This window comes from Salvelinus fontinalis, chromosome 23 (genome assembly GCF_029448725.1).
Source record: "Salvelinus fontinalis isolate EN_2023a chromosome 23, ASM2944872v1, whole genome shotgun sequence".
Classification (NCBI taxonomy): domain Eukaryota; kingdom Metazoa; phylum Chordata; class Actinopteri; order Salmoniformes; family Salmonidae; genus Salvelinus; species Salvelinus fontinalis.
In genome coordinates this window covers 41,976,466-42,001,478 of record NC_074687.1, presented here as the reverse complement: position 1 = coordinate 42,001,478, position 25,013 = coordinate 41,976,466, and the positions used below count along the sequence as shown (strand labels likewise).

Below are 25,013 nucleotides of genomic sequence, written 5' to 3'. Positions count from 1 at the left end.
TTCTCTCTCCTATTGCCTCTGTCGTGTCTCTTTCTTTACAGAAGTGTGTCATTCCTCCGTGCCGAACGTCGGTGGAATACCTCCTGCACGCTGTATGTTCCCGGATGTGTTCATTTCTCTGCTCACCGAAGTCACAGTTCTTTGTGAAATTGTAGAGTGCTCTGATGAACATTTCAGCTTTTCCCCCAGTTTCTGGACTCGCTAGTAGAAGCATGCCTTCTCAAGGATGACATTTTTCTTAGCCACTAAGTTCTCTTCAAACCTAGCTGGCATTTATATTGCAGTCCTCTTTTTCATTTTCGTCAAATGTGAATGTCTTCAAAACATTTTTGGCCTCTGGGCGGATAGAGTACATGAGTCTGCTCACTTAAATGTCACTGTTTTCTTCACTTAGCTTGGTAGATATTCTGTAACACGTGAAATTGCTGGCGCCACGTGGGCCAGTCCGCTGGACGCTCAAAGTCAACTTTTTATAGCAGGTTAAACTCCGGATTCTGTTATTTTTGTCCAGCTTCTTCCCCTTTTACCGTACTGCTTCTGACAGCATGTCAAATGAACCAACGACCTGGATAAGGTTCACTTGTTCATTGAGAAAATAGACATGTCACATCATGCATAGCGCAACAGCAGCTGCATAGGTCAGTAATTCAGCACCTTCTGGATTACACGTGCAGTATGTCCCTTACATCTGTTTATGTACTTGTCTATGATTGGCCAGAGACGGGTCAATACGGACTGGACAACATTGCATTTTGTTATATAAAAGTAAATAAATAACTTTTTGACAGCTTTTAAAAATCAACCCGGCCTCTCTAACTCGTCTAATCCAATCGCATGGTTAAATGCAAATACAAGAGGCCGCGTCTTACCCAATAACTTCAATGCAAATATCCTCTGCAGAAACTTGGGATAAGCAGGCAGAAAGAAACAGAAAGATTTGACCGAGGTTCAACTGTTAATGCCACAGATAGCAGGAGCTTAGTACTTTTTAAATAAATAATAAAATAGTTGACGCTGAAAACTGTATATTCAAAGATGAGTGGACGGAAAAGTATATACTAACTCTCACCGCAACTAGCACAAAACCAATGTGCTTGATATGCAGCGAGTCCGTAACCCTCGTGAAAAGTGCCAATGTTAAGCGCGATTATGACCCCAAGAAATTTGGATGAGACGTATCCACTGAACACGAAGGTGAGAACAAACAGATTAATCAACTCAAATCCCAATATGAGAGGCCCACCAAAGTCCTTGTCAATTGCCTGACAGACCAACAACATGCAATGGAGTGTTCACTGAGGAATATCTTGGGTTTTGGGGACCCTCCCCCCCAAAAAAATATCTACTGCTGAGATGGTTAAAGAAGGCATGTGTGAAGTTGCTGACACTCTGCTTGAAGGTTAACAAAAATATGAGCTCAGGGAAAATATCAAACAGAGCTCACTGTCAGATTTCACAGCAATGAGGGGAGCTGAAATATTAGCTGAAGATTTAATAACTTCACAACTTGATGAGGCCATTCAGAATTCACCATGCATGTCATTAGCTGTGGATGAATCAACAGATAACACTGATAATGCCCAGCTTCTGGTGTTTCTCATATTTTATAATGAAACAAAGAAGGAATTCTGTGGGGAGCTGTTGGGCTTAACAAATCTAGAAGCACACACACACACGGGGAGAGGATATCCCATGAGGCCATCAAAGGCCATCAAAGACAAAAAGCAGGATAGATCTGAAGTCTGTGGTCTCCATCGTCACAGATGGAGTTCCAGCCATGATAAGAAGAGGGAGGGGACTGGTTGCACATTTGAAGGAGGACCACCCTGACCTGACATCATACCACTGCATCATCCATCAATCTGTTCTGTGTGCCAGTCTGGGAAAAGAGAATCCTGAGGTCATGACAACGATAATGAAACTTAGCCATTTTTTTGAGAGCAACATCATCCCTACAACACCGCCTTCTACAAGGCTTTCTGACAGAGGTCAACGCCAATTTTGCTGACTTACTACTGCACAACAATGTCAGATTTCTCAGCAAAGGCAGGGTTTTGGAACACTTTTGGGCCATTCAGGAAGAAATCAAAGCTTTCTTATCAGAGCGAAAGAGTGACAAGGCAACTCAGTGTTTGGAGTTTTTGGAAGATAAGGAGAAGATGGGAACAGTTGCATTTTTGACAGACATTACAGCACACCTTAATTAACTGAATGTTAAACTGCAGGGATGGCACAACACAGTGTGTGATATGATAACGGCAGTCCCGGGTTTTCCAGAAGAAATTGGAGCTTTTCAAGAATGATCTCCAGGGAGAACTTGTCCACTTCCCCAATCTTCTGGTGCAAATGCAGGGAGACAAAGATGTTCCCAAACCATGTTGATTTCATCCAGAAGCTGATGGAAAACTTCAAGGCTCGCTTTGATGACTTCACTGTTGGAAGAAAACTGCTGCTGCTCATCCAGAACCCCTTCTTGGTCACAAATGTGACAAAGTTGTCAGAAGAAGCAAAACAGATCTTCAGATGGGTAGATGTTGCCTCACTGCAAATGGAGTTGATTGAGCTGCAAGAAAATGTGTCTTTGAAGGAGCAGACTGGTGACTGTGACCCTGTTATTTTCTGGGGAAAGATGGTGCCTGCAGCTGATGTCCCTGTTCTCAAGAAACTGGCACTATACATCCTGCCCATGTTTGGCTCCACATACAGCTGTGAATCAGCTTTCTCCACAATTAACTTTATTAAAACAAATACCGCTCTATGTTCAGCAATGAACAACGGCACCAGTGTCTCAAGTTGCTCTCACACCATTTGTGCCAAAGGAGACAGAGACAGAAAGTGTCATTTCTCTCATTGATGCAAGGCCCAGAGTGACTTCTACATTAAGTTTGCACGTCCCATAGAGACATTCAAATTGTTATTTGTGTTAAACTCTCCTTTGTTCTCCAGAAAACATGCATTTAATTTAATTTAAATGTGTTTGTTTTTTATTCAAAGACCATCTACAATGGTTCACAGTACACTTTTTTTGCATAGACAATTATGCCACGTTTCAATTATCACTTTTGGTCTTCAGCAAAGTTGATGCAATGATGCACATGTTTACAGTCTGAAGAAAAAAAGTTGTAATTAATTCAAATGTGTCTTGTCTGATTGAATGTTTTTAATGTACATTTTATGTAACAACATGTTTCCTAAGTCGTAGACGACTGTGTTTGTTCCTACGCTGTACCACAACGCTGATAAAGTACGATATGCATCCGGACCTTTGCCACCTAGGAAATTTGTGTCACTGGACATCTGGCTTACAGGGTTATCTGTTAAATATAACCAATACCTTGACAGAGAACATTGTAGAAGTTTTGTCATGAATGTACCTATCTATTACATTCATTAAAAGTTACCAAGAACACTAGTCCACAGCATGGTTTACCTTAAAGGTGTATAGCTATAGATGCCTTTGAGGGATTCTTTTAGAACTCCCTCAGTGTGATTTGAGGATACTTTGTTCCTCCTTGGAATTGACAAAGTCAGAGCTGTTACTTTGCTAAATTTGGTGCGAGATGTAACACGGAGAAAATGCACCATCAATCACACAGACTCCTGGAGCGACGAGAGAGAGGCTCTAAAGCTGAGAAATGAATCAGTGGAGGCTCTGCCAGCAACGATTTCCAGGCTGAGATGATGGGAAAACATCCCTTGCTCTCTGGGGACATCATTTGTGAACACCCCGGCATTCTCAAAACAGCCAAAGTTTTAGAGCAGAACTCGGGGACTCTCTGTAAGAGAGTATTCTTACTTTTTTTTTCTTTTTTTACATTTCTAAACTTGAATCCCTCTACCGCTGTAGCCTGCTGGATCAGATTGAGTGCAGCGGTGGAGGCTTAAGTATGTCAATGAAGCAGGCGAAATCAATGATAGGTACAGCTTACCTTCTCTGCTTGCTCTGTGCCAGCCTTCCACAGATTAAACCAATTTACACTAACAGCACATGTCAGTCAAAGAGGGCGGCTTGCACACCATTGTTCTCTTCATACACTATTGGTTTAGCCACAATTAAACTGTATGCCTTTGAATCATTTGACAACATTGTTTTGTTCCTACGTACTAGGCTACATATTCTATATGTGTACCCATTTACTGTACGATCATACAGTAGATTTGAAATGTTGACTTTTTTTCTGTCAAAGGAACCGTATGGTAGGTGTGTACTATGTTTTAGTAAACATCCCAGTTTGGTAATACAGTTGAAGTCGGAAGTTTACGTACACCTTATCCAAATACATTTCATCTCAGTTTTTCATAATTCCTGACATTTAATCCTAGTAAAGGTTCCCTGTCTTAGGTCAGTTAGGATCCCCACTTTATTTTAAGAATGTGAAATGTCAGAATAATAGTACAGAGAATGATTTATATCAGCGTGTATTTCTTTCATCACATTCCCAGTGGGGCAGAAGTTTACATACACTCAACTAGTATTTGGTAGCATTGCCTTTAAATTGTTTAACTTGGTCAAACGTTTCGGGTAGCCTTCCACAAGCTTCCCACAATAAGTTGGGTGAATTTGGTCCCATTCCTCCTGACAGAGCTGCCGGTGTAACTGAGTCAGGTTTGTAGCCCTCCTTGCTCGCACACGCTTTTTTCAGTTCTGCCCACACATTTTCTATAGGATTGAGGTCAAGGCTTTGATGGCCACTCCAATACCTTGACTTTGTTGTCCTGAAGCCATTTTGCCACAACTTTGGAAGTATGCTTGGGGTCATTGTCCATTTGGAAAACTCATTTGCGACCAAGCTTTAACTTCCTAACTGATGTCTTGAGATGTTGCTTCAATATATCCACATCATTTTCCTGCCTCATGATGCCATCTATTTTGTGAAGTGCACCAGTCCCTCCTGCAGCAAAGCACCCCCACAACATGATACTGCCACCCCCATGCGTCACGGTTGGGATGGTGTTCTTCGGCTTGCAAGCCACCCCCTTTTTCGTCCAAACATAACGATGGTCATTATGGCCAAACAGTTCTATTTTTCTTTCATCAGACCAGAGGACATTTCTCCAAAAAGTACAATCTCTGTCCCCATGTGGAGTTGCAAACCGTAGTCTGGCTTTTTATGGCAGTTTTGGAGCAGTGGCTTCTTCCTTGCTGTACGTCCTTTCAGGTTATGTCGATATAGGACCCGTATTACTTTGGATATAGATACTTTTGTACCTGTTTCCTCCAGCATCTTCACAAGGTCATTTGCTTTTGTTCTGGGATTGATTTGCACTTCGGCACCAAAGTATGTTGATCTCTAGGAGACAGAACGCGTCTCCTTCCTGAGCGGTATGATGGCTGCGTGGTCCCATGGTGTTTATACTTGCGTATTATTGTTTGTTCAGATGAACGTGGTACCTTTCAGCCGTTTGTAAATTGCTCCCAAGGATGAACCAGACATGTGGAGATCTCCAATTATTTTTCTGAGGTCTTGGCTGATTTCTTTTGATTTTCCCATGATGTCAAGCAAAGAGGCACTGAGTTTGAAGGTAGGCCTTGAAATACATCAACAGGTGCCATTAAACCCCTACAACTCATCCAGAACGCCGCAGCCCGTCTGGTGTTCAACTTTCCCAAGTTCTCTCACGTCACCCCGCTCCTCCGCTCTCTCCACTGGCTTCCAGTTGAAGCTCGCATCCGCTACAAGACCATGGTGCTTGCCTACGGAGCTGTGAGGGGAACGGCACCTCCGTACCTTCAGGCTCTGACCAGGCCCTACACCCAAACAAGGGCACTGCGTTCATCCACCTCTGGCCTGCTCGCCTCCCTACCTCTGAGGAAGTACAGTTCCCGCTCAGCCCAGTCAAAACTGTTCGCTGCTCTGGCACCCCAATGGTGGAACAAACTCCCTCACGACGCCAGGTCAGCGGAGTCAATCACCACCTTCCGGAGACACCTGAAACCCCACCTCTTTAAGGAATACCTAGGATAGGTTAAAGTAATCCTTCCAACCCCCCCCCCCCTTAAAAGAGTTAGATGCACTATTGTAAAGTGGTTGTTCCACTGGATATCATAAGGTGAATGCACCAATTTGTAAGTCGCTCTGGATAAGAGCGTCTGCTAAATGACTTAAATGTAAATGTTAAATGTAGGTACACCTCCAATTGACTTAAATGATGTCATGGCTTTAGAAGCTTCTGATAGTCTAATTTACATAATTTGAGTCAATTGGAGGTGTACCTGTTGATGTACTTCATTTTCTGGAATTTTCCAAGCTGTTTAAAGGCGCAGTCAACTTAGTGTTTGTAAACTTCTGACCCACTGGAATTGTGATACAGTGATTACTAAGTGAAATAATCTGTCTGTTAACAATTGCTGGAAAAATTACTTGTGTCATACACAAAGTAGATGTCCTAACCGACTTGCCAAAACTATAGTTTGTTAACAAGAAATTTGTGGAGTGGTTGAAAAATGAGCTTTAATGACTCCAAACTAAAGTGTATGTAAACTACCGACTTCAACTGTAAGCGCCTGTATAAGCATTTCGCTGCACGCGCGATAACATCTGCAAATCTGTGTAGGCGACCAATAAACTTTGATTTGTGCTTAAAGGGGCAATCTGGGAGTCAAACAACAACAAAACTGGTCTTAATGACTGTTATGGATGGTGTACAACAGCCAGCTGCAGAGCCAGATGACAGTGTACAGGTTTTATAGCTCAACCGTGGCTTTAATTTGTGTGTAACTATCAGTGTTGTCTCATTTTTGTCCCTAATTTAGTCGTCACACCAGTCATTATAAGGCTTGTGCCTAGGGTTGCAAAATTCTGATAATTCCCAGGATTTCTGGATTTCCTGTTTATTCCCTCCTGTTCCGGGAATCTTCCATCTGCTATTTCTGGAAAACCAGGGCATTTTGATAAAGTTACTGGAATTATGCAACTCTAAGTGGGGTGATATTGAAGTAACAACAGGCTTGTTTTTACAGAAACATTCTGGATTTGACACCATTGTTATTTTACTGTCAACCCCGCTGTCTCATCTGCTCATCTTGTTTGTCATGTGATTTTCTCATCTTTCATTCTTTCATTTCACAAGGTTTACGGTGTCAAGTCAAAATAATAGACATGTGTCACTTTGGCTTGTACTGTAGTGAGATGAGGCCCATAAACAAAGAAAATTCACTTCTTAAAAGGCTGCTGTCAAGCTTTCGAATGATATTGTACATCAGTTTCAAATGCTTCTGTTTTTTTATATTTTCTTATTCACATAGATTAAAAGGATTTTTGTGGATTTCTGTGGAATCCTGAATGGATAATTTCATCGTAGTCATACAGTAAGTATGCAAAATATAGGTATAAGTTACAATTTGTGTTTTTGATATGTTTTTATCAGTAAAGATCAAGACTGTTGGTATATAACTCTCCCCTCAAAATACATCTCCTAGGTTTATTACAGACAGAGAATGTAAACCACGTAGACAATCTTGTTCATTTTCCAGGCCATATCTTCAACTTCATTACGACACCTCACGAGTATGTCTGTCATAGTAGAGATGGATATTGGCATGTTTATTGTGACATTTCTGATATGAACATATTCTCCTGTAGGTCTACACCAGATATGGAAAATGTTATACTTTCAACGGGAACAAGTCGACGTCCAGGAAAACCAAGCAAGGTGGAATGGGAAATGGCCTGGAGATTATGTTGGATATTCAACAGGACGAGTATCTCCCCATCTGGAAAGAGACAAGTAAGCCATAAATCTTATGTGATGTTGCGGGATCCTGTTTCTGTTGTCATAAATCTCTGAATCATGTTTGTATGGGACCCTAGCGATACATTCTTGCAATGGCACCACCATCCTGAATAATGTTTTCGTAAAATGATTACTGGAAGGGATACATCTGTTGACAGCGCTGTTAGTCATATACTATACACACACACACACACACACACACACACACACACACACACACACACACACACACACACACACACACACACACACACACACACACACACACACACACACACACACAGGCACACACAGGCACACTCACACGCACACGCACACGCACACGCACATTGTCAGTGTCTCATTTTTCTCATGACTGAGATAGGCGTAGTGAAAATTAGCCCTCCCCTAGGATTGATGAATAAAAGGCTGAATGAATCCACTCTGTATGTGTGTCTTTGTACTGCCTGCGCGTGCCTCTTTTATCCCGAAAGATGAGACGTCGTTAGAGGCAGGGATCCGCGTGCAGATCCACAGCCAGGATGAGCCTCCCTACATCCACCAGCTGGGCTTCGGAGTCTCCCCGGGATTCCAGACCTTTGTTTCATGTCAGGAACAAAGGGTAGGCCCCGGCACTGCTTTCTCCCAGATTACCACCCCCTCAGTACTTTACCCACTTCTCCTCCCTGTGGCTCAGACACGGCTCTAATCAATCACTCTGTGCTTAGCTGACCTACCTGCCCCAGCCCTGGGGGAACTGCCGCTCCACCAGTGACCAGATGATCCCAGGATACGACACCTACAGCATCAGTGCCTGCCGCCTGCGCTGCGAAACTAAGGAGGTGCTCCGGGAGTGCAACTGCAGGATGGTGCACATGCCCGGTAAGTAGTCTACTGTAAACTTCACTCCCTACATGGCACAGACATCCATCCAACATCTATTCCACGTTGGTTCAACCTAATTTCATTGGAATTACGTGGAAACAACGTTGATTCAACCAGTGGGTCACTGATATTAGATATTTTCCCCTGTTAACCATTTCATGTTCACATACTGTGTCAATATGTATGTCTAGGCATGAATTGAGTCCTATGTGGTATACCAATCTGCTTCTTTTAATTCCTTGATGAAAATCCCCTGTACAGACACACCTGACCTCTCTCCATTGAAAATATGGTGAAAGATTTCCTGTGCATTCCTGCTACCCTGATCATAATGACGACTCTGCTCCTCTGTGCCCCCGACTTTAATGTCACCAAATCAATCTTCCCTAATGCAAATTGGAAAGGCGACTGTCCTCAAAACATTAACTCAAAGAACATTTTGTCATCTGCGTTGCCACACATATTTCCCGCGATTAATTGTGCTCCTGATGAATTCCTATCGTTAGTTCCCCCTGCGCTGTGTTTGTCACGGTGAGAAGGTAAATCGTTGATTGGTTTTTAGACTTTCTAAATATGCCTTTGGGGTGGGGCCCCGGTGCTCCATTTCTCGATGCAATCAGAGGCGGACACCCTATCCCTGGAACTCATCTTCACATGTCTGCGTTCGTAGATGAATGATAAGCTAGTGTTCTGTTCTCAATGAGAATTGTCCATGTTGGCAGAGATACGGGTGGTGGCCATTTTGTTTTTGATTGATCAAACTCATTTCATGTTTTGTACTCCAGGAACTGCCGATATCTGCACTCCCAGTAACATCAAGTGTGTTGACAAGGCGCTTGGTAAGAAATGTTTTTATTTTCTATTATAATAGAGTAAAACGACAGTGAAATCAGTAACTCAGAATGTTGACTCACTTTATAAGGAAATATTGGGTTTCAGTGTATGGGTGGAGATAGCCTGGGTAAAGATTTCAAAATGAAATTGCCTCCATGTTGATATGTCAATTGTAGGATAAGGAAATGCGCAAGCTGTGAGTGACACCGATGTTACCCAAATCCTTACTCAACTTCTCGTTGGAGCTTTCACAATACATTGATATTCCTTCACCGAACCAACTCCATACGGTGGGGCCGACTCCCCACTGGCTGGTTCGGGTTATCTCTGTGCAGAGGTGCCTTGTCTCAAAGATATTATGACGGTCATAAAAGAGACGCTTTATTGTGTGATGAGAGATATATTAGTACAATTAGGATTTTCAAGCCTAATAAGCCAGACATTTAATTATCATCTTCTTCAAAAAGAATCCAAGCCCATTTAATGGGTGGGTGAGCTAAATCTAGATATATCTTACAAGAACTGTTCATATTTATATCGGTTATAGTCTCCACTCAAATAATCAGAATAAATTCACCCATTGTGAAAGGTAATAACTTAAAACATTATTTATATATTTGTATTGTATAGTTGATTTTTTTGTGTGCCTCAGTCCAAGAATAGATTATGTGTTGCCCCTGCATACAAATAACCTCATTACTCTTATAGAGTTATAAAATTGGAATTACTGTTATCAGGTCATAGACACTGGCCATTTTGTCCAACTGAATTTAATTTTGTCTTGAAAAGAGGGATGCTGGAGTAAGCCATGTATTGTGGTCTATGTTTATGTAGCATGTGAGTTTCTTTCTGATTGTGCAAATATTTGTTTTTATCGCTGTGAATGAGAAAATGTTCATGCATGTACAGTGCATTCGGAAAGTATTCAGACCCCTTGACTTTTTCCACATTTTGTTACATTACAGCCTTATTCTAAAATGGATTAAATTATATTTTTTTCTCATCCATCTACACATAATAACCCATAAAGACAAAGCAAACACATGTCAAATTTTTTGGGGTGCAAATGTATTAAAAAAGAAAAACAGAAATACCTTATTTACATAACTATTCAGACCCTTTTGCTATGAGACTCGAAATTGAGCTCAGGTGTATCCTATTTCCAATGATCATCATCTGTGGTAATTTCAATTGATTTGACATGATTTGGAAAGGCACGAACCTGTCTATATAGGGTCCCACAGTTGACAGTAAATGTCAGAGCAAAAACCAAGTCTGTAACGGTGGTCCTCTTCAACCGAAAAGGAGGAGTAGTGATGGAACCAAGGCGCAGCGGGTTGTGAACACATAATTTATTTAAAGAAAACACGAAGACACGAACTCGACTATAAACTAACAAAACAACAAACGGTGTAGACAGACCTGGACGACAAAATCACATAAACACAAAGCACGCACAAACAGGGAAAAAATAGACTACACAAAATGACGATGTACAAAAAACAAACCGAACAGTCCCGTATGGTGCGACAAACACTGACACAGGAGACAACCACCCACAACGAACACTGTGAAACAACCTACCTAAATATGACTCTCAATTAGAGGAACGCCAAACACCTGCCTCTAATTAAGAGCCATACCAGGCAACCCTAAACCAACATAGAAACAGAAAACATAGAATGCCCACCCAAAATCACGTCCTGACCAACTAACACATACAACAAACTAACAGAAATAGGTCAGGAACGTGACATAACCCCCCCCATAAGGTGCGAACTCCGGGCGCACCAGCACAAAGTCTAGGGGAGGGTCTGGGTGGGCATCTGACCACGGTGGTGGCTCAGGCTCAGGGCGAGGTCCCCACCCCACCATAGTCAATCCCAGCTTACCTCTCCCCCTACAATAGCTCAGGACAGAGGGATAGCTCTGGACAGAGGGATAGCTCAGGACAGAGGGATAGCTCAGGATAGAGAGGTAGCTCAGGATAGAGAGGTAGCTCAGGATAGAGGGGCAACTCCGGACTGAAAGGCAGCTCCGGACAGAGAGACAGCTCTGGACTGAGGGGCAGTTCTAGATAAATAGCCGCTCTGGGCTGAGGGACAGCTCATGACTGGCTGACGACTCTGGACGCTCATGGCTGGCTGACGGCTCTGGACGCTCATGGCTGGCTGACGGCTCTGGACGCTCATGGCTGGCTGACGGCTCTGGACGCTCATGGCTGGCTGACGGCTCTGGACGCTCATGGCTGGCTGACGGCTCTGGACGCTCATAGCTCACTGACGGCTCTGGCAGATCCTGTCTGGTTGGCGGCTCTGGCAGATCCTGTCTGGTTGGCGGCTCTGGCAGATCCTGTCTGGTTGGCGGCTCTGGCAGATCCTGTCTGGTTGGCGGCTCTGGCAGATCCTGTCTGGTTGGCGGCTCTGGCAGATCCTGACTGACGAATGGCTCTAGCGGCTCCTGACTGACTAACGGCTCTGACGGCTCGGGACAGACGGGCGGCTCTAATGGCTCGGGACAGACGGATGGCTCAGACGGCGCTGGGGAGACGGATGGCTCAGATGGCGCTGGGGAGACGGATGGCTCAGATGGCGCTGAGGAGACGGATGGCTCAGATGGCGCTGAGGAGACGGATGGCTCAGATGGCGCTGCGGAGACGGATGGCTCAGATGGCGCTGCGGAGACGGATGGCTCAGACTGATCCTGTCTGGCGAAACGCTTTGGCTGCTCCTGTCTGGCGGAAGGCTCTAGCGGCTCCTGTCTGGCGGAAGGCTCTGTAGGTTCATGGCAGACGGGCAGCTTTGCAGGCTCATGGCAGACGGGCGGCTTTGCAGGCTCATGGCAGACGGGCAGTTCATGCGCCGTTGGGCAGACGGCAGACTCTGGCCGGCTGAGACGCAATGTAGGCCTGGTGCGTGGTGCCGGAACTGGAGGCACCGGACTGGAGACACGCACTTCAAGCCTAGTGCGGGGAGCAGGGACAGGGCACACTGAATTCTCAAAGCGCACTATAGGCCTTGTGCGTGGTACCGGCACTGGTGGCACCGGGCTGAGTGCACGCACATCAGGAACAGTGTGTACAGGGCTCTGGAGACGCACAGGTGGCTTAGTGCGTGGTGCCAGAACTGGAGGCACCGGGCTGGAGACACGCACCATAGAGAGAGTGCATGGAGGAGGAACAGAGCTCTGAAAACGCACTGGAAGCCTATACCGGACCGTGCAGGCGTATTGGCTCCCTTGAACACCGAGCCTGCCCAACCTTACCTGGCTGAATGCTCCCCGTCGCCCGACCAGTGCGGGGAGGTGGAATAACCCGCACCGGGCTATGTAGGCGAACCGGGGACACCATGCGTAAGGCTGGTGCCATGTAAGCCGGCCCAAGGAGACGTAGTGGTGGCCAGATATGTAGGGCCGGCTTCATGACATTTGGCTCAATGCCCAATCTAGCCCTACCAGTGCGGGGAGGTGGAATAACCCGCACTGGGCTATGCACACGTACAGGGGACACCGTGTGCTCTACTGCGTAACACGGTGTCTGCCCGTACTCCCGCTCTCCACGGTTAGCCTGGGTGGTACTCACGGGCTTTTCGGGCTTCCGTGCTAGAAGCATCCCCTCATAACTCCGGTTCCCTTCTCTGGTTGCCTCTGCTCTCCTCAGTGCCTCCAGCTGTTCCCATGGGAGGCGATCCCTTCCAGCCAGGATCTCCTCCCATGTGTAGCAACCTTTCCCGTCCAAAACATCCTCCCAAGTCCATTCCTCCTTCTTGCGCTGTCCCTTCCTCCGATTTCCTCGCTGCTTGATTCTGGATTGGTGGGTGGTTCTGTAATGGTGGTCCTCCTCCTCTTCAACCGAAAAGGAGGAGTAGTGATGGAACCAAGGCGCAGCGGGTTGTGAACACATAATTTATTTAAAGAAAACACGAAGACACAAACTCGACTATAAACTAACAAAACAACAAACGGTGTAGACAGACCTGGACGAAGAACTCACATAAACACGAAGCACGCACGAACAGGGAAAAACTAGACTACACAAAATGACGATGTACAAAAAAAAAAACGAACAGTCCCTTATGGTGCGACAAACACTGACACAGGAGACAACCACCCACAACGAACACTGTGAAACAACCTACCTAAATATGACTCTCAATTAGAGGAACGCCAAACACCTGCCTCTAATTAAGAGCCATACCAGGCAACCCTAAACCAACATAGAAACAGAAAACATAGAATGCCCACCCAAACTCATTTCCTGACCAACTAACACATACAACAAACTAACAGAAATAGGTCAGGAACGTGACAAAGACATGAGGTTGATTGAATGGTCCGTAGATCTCCGATACCGGACCTGGTGAAGGGTACCAAAAAAAAGGGTCTAAATACAAATGTAAATATGATATTTCTAAAAAACTTTTTTTGCTTGGTCATTATGGGGTATTGTGTGTAGATTGACGAGGGGGGGAAAAAACAATTTAATCCATTTTAGAATAAGGCTGTAATGTAACAAAATGTGGAAAAAGTCAATGCACTGTATGTGTTAGCGTGTGCACCCAATGAAATAGCCAAGTATATTAAGCATGTAGTAACATTACCTCTGCCACACTGACCCTGAACACGGGGGCCCACAGGAATGTGTGCTTAGTCTCCTCCTTTACTCCCTGTTCACCCATGACTGCATGGCCACGCACGACTCCAATACCATCAAGTTTGCTGATGACACAACGGTGGTAGACCTGATCCCCAGCGACAATGAGTCAGTGACCTGGCAGTGTGGAAGTCAGTGACCAGGCAGTGTGGTGCCAGGAAAACAACCTCTACCTCAACGTCAGTAAGACCAAGGAGCTGATCGTGTACTACAGGAAACGGGAGTGGAGCGAACACACCCCCATTCACATCGACAGGGCTGCAGTGGAGTGGGTCAAGCGCTTCAAGTTCCTCTGTGTCCAAATCACTAAGGACTTAAAATGGTCCACATACCACATACAAGCAGTCATGAAGAAGACGCCTCTTTCACCTCAGTAGTTTGAAAAGATTTGGCATGGGCCATCCAATACTTAAAAAGTTCAACAGCTGCACCATTGAGAGCATCTTGACTGGCCGCGTCGCTGCTTGGTATGGCAACGGCACCTTTCCCTCGATCGCATGGAGCTACAAGGGGTGGTGCGGACAGGCAGTACATCACTGGGGCTGACCTCCCTGACATCCATGACCTCTTTATCAGGCAGTGTTGAAAGGAAGTCCCGGAAAATTGTTAAAGACTCCAGCCACCCCAACCATATACTGTTCTCTCTGCTTCCGCACGACAAGCAGTATCAGAACATCAAGTATGACACCAACAGGCTCGTGAACAGCTTTCTATCCCCAAGCCATGAGACTGCTAAATAGCTAACAAAATGGCTACACGGACTATCTGCATGGACTCTTTTATTTTTGCACTGTCTCTATGCACGCTCACTCTAAGCACATTCTACACACTCACACACCCACACACACACACATATATTCATACTGACTCTACATACGCACACACGCTCACGTTCAAATATCATACACGCTGCTGCTACTCCGTTTATCATATATGCTGATGCCTAGTCACCTTACCCCTATACATATCTAATCATATCACTCCAGTACCCCTGCCCATTGTAAATATGATATTAGCACTGACCCTGGAACTAACCCTGTACATAGATGAGTTACTCTTTCGTGTTCTTCTTTTTTTGCTCTACTTCATTTTTTAAATAGAACTACTGCATTGTTGGGAAAGAGAGAGCATGAACGGCATTTCACAGTACTAGTACAGTACATGTGACAATAAAAACTTGAAACTAGTAGACATTGAATTATATGAAAGGGAAATCCCACCAATTTTCATATTCATTGTCTCCAGCACATAGACACTAGAGATAATGAATATGAGGATAAAAAGTAACAGAATTCCCCTTTAACTTGCTAACTGAAATACATCAACAGTGGTTATTAGGGAGGCAAAGATGGAACCCAAACACACCTGCATCCTATTTGATGGTGCCCATGCAGGAGAACAAGGGCCTCACTTTGTGCATGGCAGCTGTTCTATCGTCACTGGAGCCTATAGCTCATTTAGGATCACCTGGCTTTAGACTGGCCTACTGACCCAAGCTATATCCTAGAGCAGGGGTGTCAAACTCATTCCACGGAGGGCCTAGTGTCTGCAGGTTTTTGGTTTTTCCTTTCAATAAAGCCCTAGACAACCAGGTGTGGGGAGTTCCTAACTAATTAGTGATGTTAATTCATCAATCAAGTATAAGGGAGGAGCGAAAACCCGCAGACACTCGGCCCCCCGTGGAATGAGTTTGACACCTGTGTCCTAGAGCCAGGCTAACACACTGCTCTGTGTTCGAGGCTATGTTCCAGACCCAGGCTATAACACTCTGCTCTGTGTTCCAGGCTATGTCGCAAACCCAGGGTGTAACAATCTGCTCTGTGTTTCAGCCCTTCTCCAGAAGAGCACTGGGGACACCTGTCCCTGTGAGACACCATGTAACCTGACCCGCTACGGCAAGGAGCTCTCCATGGTTAAGATCCCCAGCAAAGGCTCCGCTCGCTACCTGTCCAGGAAATACGACAAGTCTGAGGAATATATCAGGTAGATCTAACTTGACGATTTATATTACTAAGACCTGGAAGAGATCAGCGCTGGAAAATGGAGATACCCTCAAGGGTTGGCTACAGATCATGTGTGTCTTAAATGTCGCCCTATTCATATTTAGTGCACTACTTTTGACCAGAGACCTATGGACCCTGGTCAAAAGTAGGGTACTAGGTTGCTATTTCAGACGCAGCCCATGCTTTTCATGTTCACTGCTCAATGCTGTTAAAATCTTAAAGACCCCATAATCTGACAGTCATTAACTTGATTACTTTTAATTGCTTTAAGGCATAAAAGTGCCATCGTGACAATTTATGATGGCCATAAAAATGACATGGTACAGTATATGTTTTGACGTATAATCCTGTTAATATTATAGTGCTGTGGTTGAGGTTAAAAGGAAAGCGCAAGTTGTATTATTTTTCATAACACTTCACTATTGGTTATAACAACGTATAATAAACATATGCAGTTATCTTTTCTTAATGTTCAAATGTTCTCCGTCTCCAGAGACAACTTTCTGGTGTTGGACATCTTCTTTGAGGCTCTTAACTATGAAACAATTGAACAAAAAAAAGCATACGATGTTGCAGGTTTACTAGGTGAGTTTCTCTTTTCTGCCATGACTCCTTTCTCTCTCGCCATTGCTTTATTCAAAGTTTTCAACAATTGGTGTGTCATGTGGTTTAAGATGAGTCTTAATATAGAAACTGCCTGACAGTGGTTCTTTGACTCTAGTAATAAATGGAATTTGGAATCAGATAATGGGTTTGAAATATGAATAATCATTGGCATCACCTGGAACCATACCAGAAGGAGGAATCTGAATACGATGTCTTTCTTTTCAGGTGACATTGGAGGTCAGATGGGCTTGTTCATTGGAGCCAGTATTTTGACAATCTTAGAAATTTTGGATTATGTTTACGAGGTACATTGTCTTATATGTGCATGTGCATGAAGCTCACAAAAGATGACACATTCGGGGTTGCAAAATTCTGTTACTTTTCCCAGAAATTCTGGTTGGAGGATTCCGGATTTCCTGCTTTATACCCACCCGATTCCAACCGGGATTTCTGTAATACCTGTACATTTCGGGAAAGTTACTGGAATTTTACAACCCTACACACATTCCAGCTGTTCTTAGTCTGTAAACCCCAAGGACGCCATTCTAAAATGGCAGCCTTAATCAGTGTCAGTGGGACTTTGACCTTTTCAACTCTTACGTGAGGACTCCGATCACTGCTAATGTGTCAATTACGAGCGTGAATGTATTCACTCGTGTTATACGAGGCTAATGATATGGATAGCCTCCGCTCGCTGAGCACTGGGATATGTCAGATGTGCTGATGGAGTGAACTCCTGACGTTCTCTCTTCTATCCCTTCATGCAGGTGATCAAGCACAGGCTGCAGCGTCTGCTGAGGCCACCGAAGGACGAGAAGAAACAACAGACGACCACTGTTGCAACTGTGGATCTGCAAGATATGAAAGCCAGTAAGGTGAGTGTGTTGCTTGTGGAGGGTAGGCATGATGCATCAGGCATGTTGTGGGCCTACACATCTACAGTATGTGCATGAAGGGAGAATGAACCTCCTAAAAATGGGGTTGTTCAGTTCACTCTAGCCGTGATGTACGACAATTTGGCACAACGGTTGTCAATCTAAATATCACTACAAGCTATATCATTATACATATTTATATATCACTACAAGCTATATCACTATACATCTTTATATATCACTATACATCTTTAAATGTCATTATAAGCTATATCACTATAAATCTTTACATATCACTTTACATATCACTATAAATCTTTATGTATCAATATAAATATTTATAAATCACTATAACTATGTATGTATCACTACAAGCTATATCATTATAAATCTTTATATATCACTATAAATCTATATATATCACTATACATCATCATATATCACTTAAAGCTATATCACTATAAATCTTTATGTATCACTACAAGCTATATCACTATGAATCTTTATATATCACTACAAGCTATATCACTATACATCTTTATATATCACTATACATCTTTATATATCACTATAAGCTATAGCTTTATATATCACTATAAATCTTTATGTATCAATACAAATCTTGATATATCATCTTCATATATCACTATAAGCTATATCACTATACATCTTTATGTATCACTACAAATCTTTATATGTCACTACAAATCTTTATATATCACTATAAGCTATATCACTATACATCTTTATATATCACTACAAGCTATATCACTATACATCTGTATATATCACTACAAGCTATATCACTGCATGTCTTTCTCAAGGACATCAGGTTAGTCTCCTGTTAAAAATATTGTTTTATCCCATTGTACAGGATTACATCCCCCCAGAGGCAACTCCAATACCCAGGTCCCTCTCTCATGAGGAACAAATTTACTTCTCGAGTTCATATAAAATCATCCAAAATCCTCCATTTTCCCTTGATGTAAAAAAATCATCTACATGAAATATCTACCATTACATCAAAGGTATTATCATTTTGGTTTATTCAAAGGCATTGTAATTTTGGTTTATTGAGCCAATGTTAAACTGTACATCAGTTAGGGCCAGTTTCCCGGACACAGACTAAGCATCCATTGAACATTCTTAGGGCTCTATTCAATCCGTAGCGCTGAAGATCTGCTTTAGAGAGCGATTGATCCTCTTAAGGATCCGCCCCTTTTTTAAATTTTTGCCTAAAATGACATACCCAAATCTAACTGCCTGTAGCTCAGGACCTGAAGCAAGGATATGCATATTCTTGATACCATTTGAAAGGAAGCACTTTGCAGTTTGTGGAAATGTGAAATTAATGTAGGAGAATATAACACATTGGATCTGGTATAAAAAAAAAATACAAAGGAGAAAAAAAACGTTTTTTGGTTTTTTTTTTGTACCGTCATTTTTTTAATGCAAGAGAAAGGTTATAATGTATTATTCCAGCCCGAGCACAATTTAGTTTTTGGCCACTTGTTGGCAGCAATGTCTGTGCAAAGTTTTAGACTGATCCAATGAAACATTGCATTTCTGGTCAACATTTTGGATTAAGACTGCCCAAATGTGCCTAATTGGAATATGAATAACTTTTCATGTTCATAACTGTGCACTCTCCTCAAACAAAAGCATGGTATTATTTCACTGTAATAGCTACTGTAAATTGAACAGTTCATTGAGTTTAACAAGAATTTAAGCTTTCTGCCAATATCAGATATGTCTATGTCCTGGGAAATATTCTTGTTACTTACAACCTCATGCTAATTGCATTAGCGCACATTAGCTCAACCGTCCCGTGGGTGGGACACCGATCAGTAGAGATGCTTAATGTACTCGCGGTCGCTGAGACTGCATTCACAGTAAGCGCTGCATATTTTGGCTCAATTGGAAATGACCTTAAAATGTATACGTGGATCTTCTGCGATACGAATTGAATAGAGCCCTTAGTCCAAGACTAATATTTATCTGTGTCTGGGAAACTGGCCCATTTTGTATATCTTATTGTGTTGTGGTCTTTGTGGCCACCAGGAGTCCAGCGATATGACCATGACCAGAAGTCATCCTGAAGGAGCTTACGCCAATACGATTCTACCGAACCACCATCTCCCCCACCACCAAGGACAGCCACATGGAGTGTTTGAGGACTTTGCCTGCTAAAGCCAGTGGCCATCTTTCCATCCTGATGACAACAAAAGTTGTCCTCTCTGGGCTGGATCGGGCATCAAAACAGACCCTGGGACCTCAGTTCTATATATTTCTTGCTGTCACCAGTGAAAAAGCTACAGCCAAAGTTGAACACCAAACCTGTGCTGCAAACAGACCACTTGTATGTAGGCACAGATTGGACCCCACATTACTGTCCAGCTGGAGACGCCCACCTTCGATCTTCCTCCAATTGACAGCTGGCCACTCTGCGATTTCTATACTGGTTATTTTGGTACATGGTCACCACATGGGAACAAGACAAGGACTGCATGTCATTTTGAGCCATCTTGATTCATTTATACTCAACTCCAGTATCTTGATTTCTGTACTTTTCTTAATAAGTTCTCACTCAGCTCACTGTTTTGAATCATTGTAAAATATGTAATTATTTAATTAATTTAATTTCCCCCTTTATATTGTATACAAGATGAGTATAACACAGGTGGTCATATTCAATCGAACCATTATACTGAGATATCAAACAAAATCAGAGGAATTACATTGATCTTTTAGCGTGTTAAAACCATACTACCCTCGCTTTGATGATAGGGCCCATACTGCGTACCAGCTATACACTATTTAGTATTTATTAGGATCCCCATTAGCTGCTGCCAAGGTAGCAGCTACTCTTCCTGGGGTCCAAGCAGGGTTAAAAACAATTACATCACAACCAAACACAACAGCCTAAATGATAAATAAAACACATCATACAATATATTACATTATTACTCTTTTATTACAAATGTACAATATAAAATCCACAACACCACATTACAAATATGTGTGTGTGTGTGTGTAGAGTGAGTGTGTTAGATTGTGTGTACGTGTTTGTGGCTCTTCACAGTCCGCGTTGTGCCATGAGGTGTTGTTTTATCTGATTTTAGTGTTCGCTTGAGTTATTTGGTGTGGAAGAGAGTTCCATGTTGTCACGGCTCTATGTAGTACTGTGAGTTTCCCAGAGTCTGTTCTGGACTTTGGGACTGTGAAGAGACCCCTGGTGGCATTTCTTGTGGGGTATGTATGGGTGTCTGAGCTGTGTATTAGATGTTTGAACAGACAGTTCGGTGCTTTCAACACGTCAATACCTCTCACAAAGGCAAGCAGTGAGGAAGTCAATCTCTCCTCTACTTTGAGCCAGGAGAGATTGACATGTCTGGTTTATGGGAAAGGTGTTTTAGAGAGTAGCATTATACAGTTACATAGGTTCAACCTGAACACAAAGAGAAAGCACTGTTTTAAATGGATAATGATTAATTTAATATAACACTAATACTATTTTTTGTAATTGATTTATATATTTTAGAGAAAATGATAAAAAAATATATATATAGCCGTTATGATTGTAGTAATCACACTGACGTATTTTTGTTTATTAGCGAAACCAGTCAGAAAGATGATTGGAATTGTCTTGCTCCAAGCAACAAAATGCACATAGATATGGTTAATATTACTGTCATTATTTTAATTTTATTTACTGACTTGGGCATGGGTGAAGTTCTTACAACAATTACGGTGTCCATATTAGGTCAGCATTCAAAAAGGCAATGAATAGCAAGCAACAAGCTGTGCTGTGAATCCCCTTGACATGGATGAATCATAATACACATAATTGAGCACATTCCACAGTCTGTAGTAGCTGAGCGCCTCTATTTAAAGAAAGGGCCAGAAGAGTCCTTTCCCATAAGTCCCCGTTGGAAGCAAAGTTGTTTCCAAAATAATCGTTTTATGTCTCCTGCACAATCTCTTGGCTTAGATAGTGAATTTGTTACAGTAAAGGTTTATCCTGGACTAAAACTGCTGTCCACTCCCGTGTAGAACAGCCTCAGTGAAAGGCCTATCACTTTGACTACTATCTGAAAATCGACTGCGGGTTTACGATTTTGTATTTTGCTGGGTTATTCATTTATACCTCACATTACAGCACATGATCAAATAAACAGATGAAGATGTTTGAATATAACTTTTTATTATTTTATCAGCCGTTTTTATCTCAGTATCAAATCATTTGGATAACAATTAAGTACCATCCTGTGATTAAATTAAAATGGTCAAAAATAAAGAAAAAGGTTCTTAGCAAATAGGAATTTCTCAATCAAGAATTTGGGAGTGGAGAGGGGAAAACTAGCTGTTATTGGCAGAGAGGTTTGGAACTCTTTCTTATTGGTCTATGAAGTAATTGATGTCACCAGGCAGGGCAAAACTTCATCCCACCAAAACAGGCTGAAATTTCAGGCGGTCTTTCCAAACAGCCATTACACTAAAAGGGCACTATCATCATTTTCACAATTTCACAGTATTATTCCAGCCTCCGTGTGGAAATATAAAACGCAGGAAACTCTCATTTTTGACCCCACTGGGCCTTTAATATCGGTAACCCTGCTGAGTGCTCCGAGCTGTGCTTTGTTTGACAAGTCCACAATGAAATGACCCATTCATCAGCGTAAATAGAATCTACTCTTGCCCATGTTAAGTAATCATGGGCCATACATGGCTTTTAAAATATTCATAATCATGTGTCACTATGACATTTTCAAAAGTTCCCAATCATGGTCTCTGATGGCACCCTATACCAAGTTTCTCCTCTGTCATCAATAACACTGAAGGACAGGTCATACACTGAGAAGATGCTGTACTAGGGATCATGTGGGGTCAAATGATCAATGTAAAGCTTGACTTCACTTGTTACTGTCATGTATAGGCGGTCATGCATGTATAGATACAGGAAAGCCTCAGAGTCGGCCTGTGATTTCCTGTGTGTATAGCATACATGTTTGGCTTGTCTGAGAATGTGTCCATAGAATTCTGAAATAATTTGGTATGTAATATTACATCTGTGCATATTACAGTGGAACTAAATGGTGGCTGTGGAGCTGGAGTTGACCTTGCTTGATTTCCCCCAGTTGACAACATTCTGTACATTACCATTATTAAATTTGCCACTCTGCTCGTTCTTTCCCTGAATTTCGCTCTTCTCTGCTTGTTCAGTTTCGCAAATACTGTTGACATACTGTATATTCACACAATCAAAATCAATTCTCTGTAATAACAATGTGTATTGCGAATTTCTCATTTTGGTCTGAATGTTCCACATGACAGCAATAGGGGTTTCATTGAGTGAAATGGCAATGCAGCATGCACCGTCACACTGTCGACAGCTCAAGATGACAAACGGATCAGAGCAATTCTATCAAACAGTATGACACCAATGGAAATTCACTAAGATTTACAGGAGAATGCTGAAGACATTTTGTTCAGAAGTCTGCTATTGTAACTGTTTCTTCTGTTAGAACACATTTTATAAATGTTATGGTAAGTACAAATATTAAAGTTTAGATTGGTACATTAAAATGTCTCCTATGTGATCTATTGTAAATTCACTTTTTCTTTCTTTGCCTTCTTCACTTTGTTCTCGAGCTTTAAGGAGCTTAGCCGTCAGGTGTTTTTATTAATACTCACTGCGACTGTCGTCAAAATCATTTCAGAGACAAAGGAGAAGACAACTTGCTCATACATTTACAACAGGGTGAGTGTGACTCAACCGTTTCTCTGCAGAGCATCAACAGGAACAAACACGAGCGTTTTCGATAACAAGTTGGTGTAACTAATGTGAAAGTTGAACAGCAAAAGTTTAGTAATTCAGCTCACCTAAAAGGGTGCATCCCAAATGGCCAACCTATTCCCCATGTATTGCACTACCCATAGGGCTCTGGTCAAAAGTAATTAACTATACAGGTAATAGGTTGCCATTTGGGACACAACCCTCAAGTCTGAATTCTTCAGAAGAACCCTCCCTTGTGGGAGGAGAAAGTCCAAAATGGAGTGCAAAATAATGACATACAATTTGATCCCAGCTGCCATATAGTTAGGTGGTTTCACAGCATGCCTGGGGGTAGTATGTATTGGGCCCTTGAAATACACCCGCTATACATATCATTTAGCGTTTCTCATTTTTCCCAAACACATTTTAAAAGAACATTTGATACAAGACAAAGTCAAAATAAAAATGAGAATATACCAAATATAGCGTACTGGCTTTGAAAGTTTGAAAGTGTGTGGTTTAAAAACCACTTAACAAAAATTTGGTCGTCACATACTTTTGGCAATATTGACAAACAGCCAACGTTTGGCCGTGGCTGAATGGTTATGTGCTGTTTTGCTGACACCTAAAGGACAACTTTGGCTTTGTTGGCTCCACCGCCTCAATGTAATGTTCCGCTCACCATTTCCCCACGCTAGTTCATCACCAAACTACACATTTGAAAAAAAGGAACTAAGACAAAATGTTCATACTGAAATAGTTTATTACAATAATTCACAGTTCATTGAAGATTTCAGTATACCATTGAGTGTTTTATCTACATAACTCATTTGGATTAACACGACATGCAAAATCTTTGTAACAGAAGACTTACCAATATAGTATTTTGGTTTTCTGTTGGTAGATAAGAACTGTTCTGCATTTGTGTAACAAATGTCCTAAGATGGGGGCAAAACATCAGTTTGTACTGTATACAGGACCTTTTCATATATATATCTGGATAGCCTTGGGCCAGCTGCTTTAAAAAAGGGAGGATATGGTTTGAATTTCTAACCTGGCACGGTTTCTCAATTCAATGAGTAATGGCTTTGGTTAACACTATCATTAGAAACATAATACAGTGCACCGGACACTTCAAATTACTGGTAAATAAAATGATTGATCAAACTCTGACTCCAATACATGGAATTGCAGTGGTAGTAAAAAGAAAATACATTGTGTAAAATACAAAAATAGGAAACGTCTATCACGCACACTATTACCATGTGTAAACAAAGCTAATAACAGCACAAATATATCACACACAGAGATACAAAGCAAACAAATTGGAATCTCTATTTGAGCTTCAGCCTTCTGAATTTGCATAATGTAACCTCATAGTCACTGGTGAAGTAGACACGCATTAAGAATTGTGGATGCAATTACAAAACCACTTGGGGGAAAAAAAAATCGGGACGTACATTTAAAATTCAAGACTTAAGGGAATAAAGTTATTTATTTTAAGTAGGTTTTCATGTCATGATAGATTGTGTCCGTTTTGTTTGTCAGTATAATACAACATAAATCTAATGTGGTGTATTAACACACAAAACAGTAATGCAAGTTAAGTCTTAATGTAGTTCTTGTCACATTCAGTGTTGTTACACAGGATATTTCCTTGGTATAAGTTT

The 25,013-nt window shown here is 42.2% G+C and overlaps 1 protein-coding gene across 3 annotated transcripts in view; it reads left to right on the top strand.

Annotated features, from left to right (window-relative positions):
* Positions 1-23,153, top strand: part of LOC129821350 (acid-sensing ion channel 4-A-like) — a 110,354-nt gene extending 87,201 nt beyond the window's left edge. The window contains exons 2-11 of one of the 3 annotated variants that reach the window (XM_055878944.1): positions 7,584-7,728; positions 8,208-8,335; positions 8,442-8,595; positions 9,384-9,437; positions 15,913-16,066; positions 16,580-16,671; positions 16,918-16,997; positions 17,460-17,567; positions 18,442-18,476; positions 19,629-19,730. In XM_055878944.1, coding sequence (XP_055734919.1) covers positions 7,584-7,728; positions 8,208-8,335; positions 8,442-8,595; positions 9,384-9,437; positions 15,913-16,066; positions 16,580-16,671; positions 16,918-16,997; positions 17,460-17,567; positions 18,442-18,476; positions 19,629-19,644 — 966 coding nt within the window. In that variant the 3' untranslated portion in view covers positions 19,645-19,730. Of the gene's footprint in view, positions 1-7,583; positions 7,729-8,207; positions 8,336-8,441; positions 8,596-9,383; positions 9,438-15,912; positions 16,067-16,579; positions 16,672-16,917; positions 16,998-17,459; positions 17,568-18,441; positions 18,596-19,628 lie in introns of all 3 variants that reach the window. The other 2 variants (XM_055878942.1, XM_055878943.1) reach the window with 2 other exon arrangements.
* The last annotated feature ends 1,860 nt before the right edge of the window (positions 23,154-25,013 follow it).